Source organism: Haliotis rufescens, unplaced genomic scaffold, assembly GCF_023055435.1.
Source record: "Haliotis rufescens isolate VD_foot unplaced genomic scaffold, xgHalRufe1.0.p SCAF_1, whole genome shotgun sequence".
Taxonomy (NCBI): domain Eukaryota; kingdom Metazoa; phylum Mollusca; class Gastropoda; order Lepetellida; family Haliotidae; genus Haliotis; species Haliotis rufescens.
In genome coordinates this window covers 84608195-84618858 of record NW_025963779.1, presented here as the reverse complement: position 1 = coordinate 84618858, position 10664 = coordinate 84608195, and the positions used below count along the sequence as shown (strand labels likewise).

At 39.5% G+C, this 10664-nt stretch overlaps 1 protein-coding gene across 1 annotated transcript; it reads left to right on the top strand.

The window, feature by feature from the left end:
• Positions 1–4943: 4943 nt before the first annotated feature.
• On the top strand, positions 4944–10196 carry LOC124136943 (armadillo repeat-containing protein 6-like). The gene is made up of 6 exons (XM_046503022.2): positions 4944–5221; positions 5436–5554; positions 6470–7124; positions 7240–7385; positions 7860–8129; positions 9429–10196. The coding sequence occupies exons 2-6, from the start codon at positions 5438–5440 to the stop codon at positions 9639–9641; spliced, it is 1401 nt and encodes a 466-aa protein (XP_046358978.2). The 5' UTR covers positions 4944–5221; positions 5436–5437; the 3' UTR covers positions 9642–10196.
• Positions 10197–10664: the final 468 nt, after the last annotated feature.

The window sequence follows — 10664 nt, the reverse complement described above, 5'->3', positions numbered from 1 at the left end:
ACTTGGTGTGAACCAACAAACAACCAAGTGGAATACAACCAACAAACATATTACAAACTTAACTAGGTTTACAAATCAATACAAATTACTGCACAGCAATTACAATGGCAGTACACAATAGAGTGGTTGTACAATATTCAATGACAGTATATAATATTACGACAGCGGTCATCTCAAATACAAAAATACAGTGGTGATAGCAAAAATAAGTGATAATAATATATTCACCCAGCGGCGACAGTGGTCAAGCTTCCGAGAAAGGCCTTGGCAGGGAATTCGGGGTGATGAGTGATCTTCACGCGAAAGCTGGTCTTGATGTAATGAAATGTGTGAAAGACGAAATGTGTGAGAGAAACGAGATGCACGCTCTTGTCCCCTTATATACAGTCTAACTAGCTACTCACAACACAGAATAGTCCACATGTTTCTATAACACACTATCACAGTCCAAGGTATTCTGGACGTTTACACATGACACAAGCATCTAAATATAATAACTTCCTCAAAACTGCTTTCATTAAACAGAGCTACATTCCTGACAATTAATCACTGTCCAAATACAATGCAATGAGCTTCTATCGAATCTCAAAAAAACAATGCAATAAAAGAAGCTGTAGTTTGTATATTTACGACAGCTGCTCACGTCCAATGTTCACACAGAAGCGGTTTCAATATAGGAATATATTTGACAAAAAGTGAAAAGTCAAATATGTGTTACACGGCCATACTTTTAAAGTTTGCCAAGAGAAAGGAACAAAAATCATTCTTTCTTAGGAAATAAACAAAATCAGGTAGTCAAATAACCAACGTGGCCCTTCTGTATTCGGGGACTCTACGAGTGTACAAGTTTAATATAGACTCTCTACTGCATTCCATCTTGTTTTATGTAATTAACTCAAAGATATTCTATCTTCATCATCTTCGCGGCTCTTTATATTTCTAGTTCTGAAAGATGGTAAAACCAAATATGTGTATTTAAGAAACCGCGTGGAGTTCATATAGGAAAGAACACATTGTTTCAGCGCCCTTGTTCGTTATGTGGAGGTGTAGTCTTTACACGAGTTCTTCGTGTATCAATAGTATTGATCCGGGCATACATATGCATCTTCAGTAATATATTTTCGTGAAACGGACCCGAGGTGACCGACAGGTTCCTGGAGATGAGATGTCTATGCCTCCTCAGACAAGTTGGGATAAGACAAGTAATACGTGTAACATGAAATATGTGTAACATGTATATGTAACATATAATATGTGTAACATGTAATACGTGTGAACATCGACTGAAACCATGGGGTACGGGGCTCTGGTTAGCCGCCGCCAAGTGACGTCATACTCGACCTTAGTTGTCCATACCGACTAGACCCATGGGGTACGGGGCTCTGGTTAGCCGCCGCCAAGTGACGTCATACTCGACCTTAGTTGTCCATACCGACTAGACCCATGGGGTACGGGGCTCTGGTTAGCCGCCGCCAAGTGACGTCATACTCGACCTTAGTTGTCCATACCGACTAGACTCATGGGGTACGGGGCTCTGGTTAGCCGCCGCCAAGTGACGTCATACTCGACCTTAGTTGTTCATACCGACTGAACCCATGGGGTACGGGGCTCTAGTTAGCAGCCGCCAAGTGACGTCACCGTTACAGGTAATTACTAGTTTCATTATTGATTCAATCAGGAATAACGGCAGTTTAATGAAAATAATTCATTGATTAAGTCCTGTCGGAAATGCGAGAGAAATGTTTTTTTGCCCGTTTAAAAAGGTTATATTTTTTCACAGACTGTTGCTATAGAAACATCGAGTAACATACCGATCGACCTACCTGTGGTTTGAAATATTTTAGTCACAAGAAGTTCTATCGACAAGTTTACAGGAGAAGAATTCGAACAGTAAGTTCACATTTATTCTAAGTCCAATGATGGCAGTCTAAAACGGACTATAGAAATATGCGCACGTAACTCTGTTATAATTATAATAATGTAGTCTTCGTAAAACATCTAATCCACACAAAACAATCATATGGAGAAAATTCTAGATATGCATCTTCTAAAATAGGACGCTGCGTTTGTTTTGTCAACACTGCTCCCATGACGCATGTTACATTACACTTGCATAATCATAGCCATGGTACACGACATGAAATCTGTACTAGGAAATGTATACAAGTTCTTTACACTTAAGGAAGATAGAGGGAATCCATTTATTAGTTTAGATAGGGTGAATTACCGAACTGCCCAAGCTATGGGGTTTTCAATTCATACTATCAAGTGTACGGTATGATAAATAAAAAGGTATTGGGGTTGTCTCAAAATCAAAACCGGGACGTAAAAGGGTATTAGACAGCTTTGATACAGGGTGATTAGGGGTATTGTGTACATGCTTTATGAGCAGACGGTAAAGAAATAAAAGAGACAATTAATGTTTCCCAGACTGCACTAATTATTGCTCTCCGCGAAATGGGATTTCGATACACTGTATGTGGCGATGACCGAGCAGTTTTCAGGAGGAAATATTCGATCCTGTCCATGAGGTCACATTATCTCCGCAACATTCACAACTATCACAGTCAGGGCTTCCAGATAATTTACCGTGATGAATCATTTCACTGACTACATGTGGCTATCGGCAGATGGACAAAACACACCCAGGGTTCCATCTGGTAAAGGTAATCGTGTCATTGTTTTGCACGCCGCAACCCGTGATCTGGGGCTTGTTGATGGATGTGTGCTAGTTTTCGAGGAGAAAAGGCAAACAAGGAAATTATGGTAGGTGATGTGTTCATAGACTGGTTGGAACATCAGCTATTCCCCATTTTTAAAAAACAAACAATCAAGTGTTATTGTCATGGATAACGCCAGTTAATATAACGTTAATATACTGTCGCGCCAACCATGAGTAGTCCGAAGGCGGCCATACGGGAATATATGACATTGCCGACTTCAGACCATCTGAGACAAAGGTTCAACTCATGGAGACAATTCGGCTGAATAAGAACCCTGTAAAGTACAAGACATATGTGCTGGCGGCACAACACGGTCACGTTGTCTTACGTCATCCAGTAAGACATTGTGAGCTCAACCCTGTTGTACCTATCTTGGCTAACTGTGAAGGGTTCGTGGCAAGACATGACACAACATTCAAACTCACACAAGTCAAAGGGTGGATCAACGCAGTCTTTGCTGGATATCAGCCTTGTTGAACCAGTTATCATACCTTTGGCCGATAGTACAGAGTCATATACGTCATCAGCGGAGATAGATGCTACCTCAAGAAATCATCTGTAGGACAATAATTACTTCTTGATTTCAAAACCGCAACCTTCCAATACTCATCCCGTTTCATAGCTTTTAACTATTCCATAATTTTTCCAAGCAAATATAATAAGTACATATCCTAAATTGCTACCGCATCAACGCACATGTCAATTAAGTACAATATCAGCAATATTTTGAGACCACCCCCAACACGGGTGACATTTGCACCTGTGGGAATGCACAGGTCGGTGTCAGGTCATCACCTCGGGACAGGTGTTGGAAAATTACCACAGGTTATAGACCGTTTCATACATGTATGACAACATACGAATATTTCCTAAGTGCTGGAAGTTTGTTTGAGAAAGAATGTATTTTAAGTCATCGCTTCAGGACACAAGACATGCACAAATCTTGTTTCTCTGAAAGGAGGGCACAAACAACTGTGTGTTACTCAGAAAACATTATTATTTTTCATAACATCTTGGAAGCATGTCCAGTGATAGAGCTATTAACTTTTTCCCAGTATTTTCGGAAACAAATTACCCGTTTCAAACAAATTCGTTTTACTACCTCAAATTTCAAAACACAGTGTGCTTATCACCTTATTTGATACCGCTGGCGGACCAAGAATGTGGGTTCTCAAATGCCATGGCAAAATGTCCAACTTTTCGGTGAAATACGATAGGATAGATGCGGGTGGTGAACACATAGTTTGTGATCGCAATGTACTCTTGGTGTGTTAGATATAATACAGTAGTATTTGAATTAAACAGGCAATGCTATTGTTTCATTATCCAGAGCTTCTGTATCATGAACACAGTTACAGCAGCGTGGTGCGCTTGACAAATCTAACAAAGCAAACGTAAAATACCAGTGAGTCCAATCAGTGTGGGCGGCAGTCGTCCAAAAGCCAAGCGAACGTACAGTCAATATATTATAATCTCTGATAAATCTTTGCCTATCATCAGTATACCTTTGTGAAACTGGTAAAATGTAAACGGTTATGACATGAAACATACATACAGGTGGAGTACGTTCACAATACATCTTGTCACAATGGTGGGTAATATAACAATTTTAGTTTACTATGTATTTAGTTGTGAAGCACACAGAGGTATTTATCTGGGAACATATTGATCGCACACGAATGCAATAACTTTCAGTCTGCTTCAGTGACACTATGTTTTTTCAGAGTGCGTCGTGAAGATTGGTAAGAAAATATATAATAATACAGCATGTGCCATTTCTTGTTAAAAGGCATGTCTCATCTCATTCAGCAACAGCCTTGACATTTTCAGTTTAAGTCAGAAGAAAATCAGATATCCTTGTGCTGTCACATTATAACACGTGTTCAGTTATAGTTTAGTGACTAACATTTAGCCTTGTTTGATGATCAACGGCGGTATATGAGTTAGAGCCATAATTGACTATGACGCATATATTTATTAAATATTTTCTTCAAACCATCATTCGTGACACGTAGGCTACATTTAGGCCTATGTACGCATTACAGTTCTATATAAAGGAAAACTACACGAACCAATAAATAATAAGTAATAATAGGCTGTTAATTCACATAAAAGGAAGCTTTCAACTTTTGGAAGGTTCTCGAAGCAATTTGTTTAGTGGGCGTTAAATAACTTAGAACTATTGGAGTTATGTCCCTTGGAAATGGATGCGTAGTGATATATCAAATTGGCGTCATATGCTGATAATAACAAACGATGTTACTAATGCTATAGTGTAAACGTTATTACTTTGATGCGTGTTTGAAAAGGTATTCGTGAACAAATTGTAAACCACGTACAGCTAGGAACTACTTTATAACGCGCAAGTACTTCTGGTGGGTGTTGTTAGGCTATCGCACATGTTGATTCATATTTCAGAATAATCCCTGCCTCAGTCGAAATTGTGTGGAAGACAGCATTGTCTGCCAATATTTTCAGCGTTATCTGAATAGTGGCAGGTACGAACTCGGATTGTTTTGCAGTGTTTTTTGTTTTCCTTGTGCAATACACAATTGTGGTAAATGTTCCTAGATTCTACTTCGACTTTGGACACAAGCCGGTGACAGCTATGTAAACAATGATGGTATTTCCCTAGTTACCATGGCAGTGCAGGCAATGCTGTGACTTAGGTCGTGTTTAATAAACTTGGACTAATTATATTTTATTTTGTAGATATGGCAAAACAAATAACACAAGAGACATTTGACGATGTTGTCAAAGAAAACATGGAAGACTTCGACATGGCTGTTGAGGACGCTATAGAAGATGCAGTGCAGCAGTTCCAGACTCAGGTAAAGTTTTATCTCCGACTACCTTGGTAATAATAATAAGATAGAATTTGACGATCAGTGCTCCCAAATAACATTTTCGACCACCTTATGTAGTTCATGTTCTTCCTGACTCACACAACTTGGAGTATGTATCTGGCCTCATGCTTTACATAATGATACATGCAAGGCCATTATCTTGGATAAAATTGATAAAGCCTTTGGTGTCAACCACTGGGTGTCACTAGTGAAAAACATGGAACTCGTAGCCGGAGCTTTTGACTCATTATTAACACAGTTAAGCATTGTTGTATCGAAGTTGAAGGGACCTACGTAACTACTCTGAGTTATCCATGGTTCAACACAACTGAAAATGATGAATAAAGAAGGAATACGCAGGGACCAATCTTTTACTTCGAGACAAGTGTCAGTTCGAAGCTCGACACATCAGTGTTTAACTGTACATCACTACACTGCATTCCTCCACCACCCATAGATAACCGATATGTGATGTAGTAGTGACATTGGTCCATTTAAAGTCAAGAAATGACATTAGGCCAATCACATCTCATGGAAATCAAATAAACCTTCTGTTGCATGATAATGAAGCAGTGTGTACAGTGGATGGCTGCAGTACTGAGACACGTGATAAATGAGATATTTTGCCATTTGTACAATGTAATACATGTATGAGCAGTCACTGGTCAGAGGATGAACATAAAACCATGAAGTCTTGATGATATTGTGAACTTGACAACTGCAAACTGCTTTCTACTGTCAGCCATATTGAACATAAATGATATCCTGATGTTTCAGTCATACATGGTCAACCAGTAGGCATGACACATCAATGTTGGTTGTCAAATTACAACTGAAATTTAAAAATGGAATCATCTCAGTAATAATTATCAAATAATGAAAACAAATCTTGGTCTCCAGGGTGTTTCTCTCGACAACATTGTAAAGGATGGGAGTTTATACAGTGGAGGAGGAGGAGATGGTGTCATCCACCCTGTCATCAAAGCAGTACAGGATCTGTCACTCGTATCAGATGATGCGGAAGCTGAGCAGGTCACGTCGATGCTGTCAGTTGTTCAGTCAGAGTGTGATGTCGACTTGTCTCACAGATGTTTGGCTGGAAGTAACGACGCCTATCCAGTCCTTGTGAAAATGTGTGGCAAATACGAAGACAATCCTGAGATATTAACAACAGTCTTGAAAGCATTTTGTTCCCTTGTCAATGGACAACCAGACTTATTGGATGAGCCTGGCAGTGTGATGTTCACAGAATATTTAAGAAAGTTCAAATCAAATGCTGATTTGTTGGAACTAGTAATCCGTGCTGTTAGGTTAATGTGTATCAAGCATGAAGGAAATCGACAGAACTTTGTCAGCAAAGATATAATTGTTATCTTATCAGAATTGCTTGATGAGTCTAAGAAGAGCCCTGGTGTTGTCAAGGAAACATGTACATTGTTTCGAGTGCTTACCAATGATGATGATGTTCGAGTCCCATTCGGAAAAGCTCATGACCATGCCAAGATGATAGTGACGGAAGGCAACGCCTTGGAAAGAATTCTCAATATTTGTAAAGGTAATTGTTTGAAATTTAATAACCAACATCCCTATAGAAAGAGTGACATGCAAATTATGTGAAAACTGTGATTCAGTTCAGTATGCCTTTATTCTTGATCATTATCATGTTTCAGAGTATGAGAATAACAGCAACATTCAGAGTGAGCTGTTCTCAACACTAGCTCGCCTCGCTGTCCGAGACGAGTTCTGTAATGAGGTCAATGACCTTGGAGGTCTGAAACTGATCTTGCAGGCATTTGAAAAGAATCTTAATGAAAAGGTCAGTCAAATGCATATATTTGTAGACATGGTACAGTGAGTTAGATGTTACCATTTTGGTGGAACTAACATGTGTAGGTTGCCTAGAAACATAATCAGGGTGAACTGTGATTTGAATCCACTATCATAGGTTTTTGGCAACCTTAGCGATGCAACTCTGTGCATTTGTAGAGATTCAAATATGTAAAGACAAGGGGACACAGCTCATAGTGTGATTTCCTTCTTAGATGAAGATGTAAGCTGGCGTCAACGTTAATCTTTGTATCTATTTATAATGTTATGGTAAGGACAGAGGCTGATGCCTCTCTACATGTTACCATGGCTACAGATGTGAAAGTAGGACAAACATCCATGACCTAGAAAACAAGAAACCATAATGTTCTGTCAATCTGATTTTCACTGAACAGTGACTGAAGCAAATTGCAGTTGTGACCTTATTAATTAATATTAATATTAATGTGAATTTCTTTTTCAGAACATCTCTAAGCAAGCTCTTGTGGTGTTGAAGGCCCTGGCAGGAAACGACAATGTTAAGAAGGTGATTGTCAAGTCTGGCGGAGTGGAGTTGATCCTTGCCGCCATGACGAAGCACCAAGCCAATGCTTCCATTGCAGAATCTGCATGCTCAGCGCTGGCAACTGTAGTACTACGGAACCCAGGTCATGTTGCCAAGGTGATGGAGTGTGTCGGCTATCAGCAGATTGTCCAGGCCATGAAGATACACAAGGATGAGCAGATGGTTCAGGTGGGCGACATTTTTGTGACATGTTTCGAATAATCATAAAAAACTGAATACTGCATCATTTCCACGTGTCTTTCTTCAGTCACAATTTGAGAAAGTCATTGACCTTGGAAGTAAATAAAGCTGTATCAGATCGCTGTCAGTAACATCATCATTGGCCAGACCAGTGGTTGGTGTCATAAACATTGAGTCATGCCATCTAGGAACTATCACACAGAAAGCATTTATCCATGCCATCAACAAAACATCAACTAGGCAGCCCACTGTGACCACCCAATCCTCATATTGGTCAGCTCGCACAACAAGCATGGCATACTTGGGACTATCGTCAACTTACACGCACCAAAACAATGGCCCTGTATTGTAAGCATCCAGTTCCTGGTTTGTTCAGCACAAGGGAAGCCACCTTTACTCACACGAACATCTTCCCGAGGCAAGGGAGTTGACTGACCATAAATGTCCTGTTTCCAACCTTGCCGAACTCGGCTGGAATTATGGAGTTAAATTTTGGCTGTGTTAACTAGTCTATGCATAGTCCATTCAAAAATGTGCAACAAAATTGACATTTAGTCAATTCCAGGATTTGCAAAGCATGTTTACTGCCATCTGGCATCAACAGATAGTTTCACAATCTTTTCATGTTTCAAGACCTGTTTTATCCCAGTATAGATTTTGATTATCGATCAGATCGTCTTGACTGGGCGCCCCTATTTTGTTTGAAGCAATGCAAGTTATATGAGAGGTGGAATCTGATTGGTCAATAGGATGGACAAAGAAGGGACATAACTCGTAATAGCCACTGGTGGTGCTGCGATTGAGCCCAGATATTACAGCAAAGTTTGGCAAGGGTGGAAACTGGACTTTTACAATCAGTTAACTCCCTTGCCTCGGGATCATGTCACATGAAAGGCCCACTATGGGAACAAATAGTAATAAATATCTATCCAGAATACTCACTTTACTAATAGTGATGAATCCCCATTGGGATTCTTGGTTAGGAATAGTGCCCTGCAACCTATAAAAATTGTAAGACTCTAGATTTTGTTTAGACCGCTGTTGTATGGCTTGAATATTGCTAAGAGGAGCATCAAATAACATATATACGAACTAATATTTCTGATTAAGTAACATACTACTTGACTACATATGTGCTTTTATCTGCTTGGAAAATAATGCGCATTGTTTTGATCGATCCTATATTTGATGTTTTGGGGACATGTTTTCATTTTGTCTTATACGTAGGGTAGTTAATCTCTGTATACACATGTAATGTACAAAGGGGTCTGACATCCACTGTTGCAGAAACAAGCCTGCATGGCTCTCCGTAACCTTGTAGCCAGAACCCGGGACAACTGCCAGAATATTCTGGAGCAAGGAGCGGAGGCTGTCATCAACGATGCACTGCAACGTCACTCGGGGCTGGAGGACGAGGCCAAGGCTGCTCTGCGTGATCTGGGCTGTAAGGTGGAGCTGAAAGAACGCTGGAAGGGAGAGAAAGGACAAATTGTTCACTGATACGAATCGTCACCTTTGGATGGTTGTAGCTATTTCAATATGGCCGATTTAAAATACCAAGTATAATCGCACAGGTTTGTTCTGTATAGATCAATGTGCATGATCAAGATGCATTCTGTATAGATCTCTGTGCATGATCAACTTGTCTTAAAGCATCACAATCCATTACTTCATCATGAATCTTGGTGATAGAAAATGACACTTGACAGATTACTTTTACAAACATTTGCAAATATCTGAATGGTGTACCTCATAGTATGGACCATTTGCATTCATATCATGCAAGATCACCATCATCCACATTAGGTTGGGTTGTTTGTATTCACATCATGGACAACAAAACCACAATTTCTCGGACTCACGCAGAGATGTTGCATGTTATTTCTATAATCCACATCAGGGGGGATAACATAAACGAGATATATTCCACCTCCTCTTATTCATTTGTGAGCATGATCCCTGCATTCTGCTTTGATTTGCTTGTTTTTCATATATTCTAAGTTAATTTTTTATGAATGTTATTTATGTTAACATATTAAAAAACCTTAATGTCAATTCAAATTGAGTTTTTGTCTTTTGTTCCCCGGGATGGTTTGGTCAAAGTAGGATTCTGAGATAGTATAGGTCCTCAGCAACCTATGCTGGTTCTAAAAGGGGCAGAAAACTGGTCAGATGACTACAAAGCAAATTTAAGTTTTAACAACTGTGTGTTGCATATATTCTATACTTTCAGTCTGTTAAGATAAACAAAACAAGGAGACTGAAATTTCCTATGTTCAACAAGAAGACAACAATTATTAATTCACCTTACCATTTTGAGTAGGTAAATAACATCACAAAGTGTGTATATGTATATGCCATACATCTGATTGTACCAACCCAAGCCATAGTTATGTTATGATCACCCAGAAGAACTGGAACAACTTTTGAGCTGATGTGGGTTGCCTGGTACAAAGTTTCCTGAATAGCAAAAGGTACCATTTCAGCACTTGCCTTGTGTTTGGATATCTCCCACCAAGTGTT

What these genes read in the sequence shown, in the direction of transcription:
- LOC124136943 (XM_046503022.2), top strand. Translation starts at nt 5,438, where the DNA reads ATGGCAAAACAAATAACACAAGAGACATTTGACGATGTTGTCAAAGAA. An exon ending in TGCAGCAGTTCCAGACTCAG is followed by an intron (nt 5,555 to 6,469) that starts GTAAAGTTTTAT and finishes CTTGGTCTCCAG; the next exon opens with GGTGTTTCTCTCGACAACAT. An exon ending in AGGATGAGCAGATGGTTCAG is followed by an intron (nt 8,130 to 9,428) that starts GTGGGCGACATT and finishes CCACTGTTGCAG; the next exon opens with AAACAAGCCTGCATGGCTCT.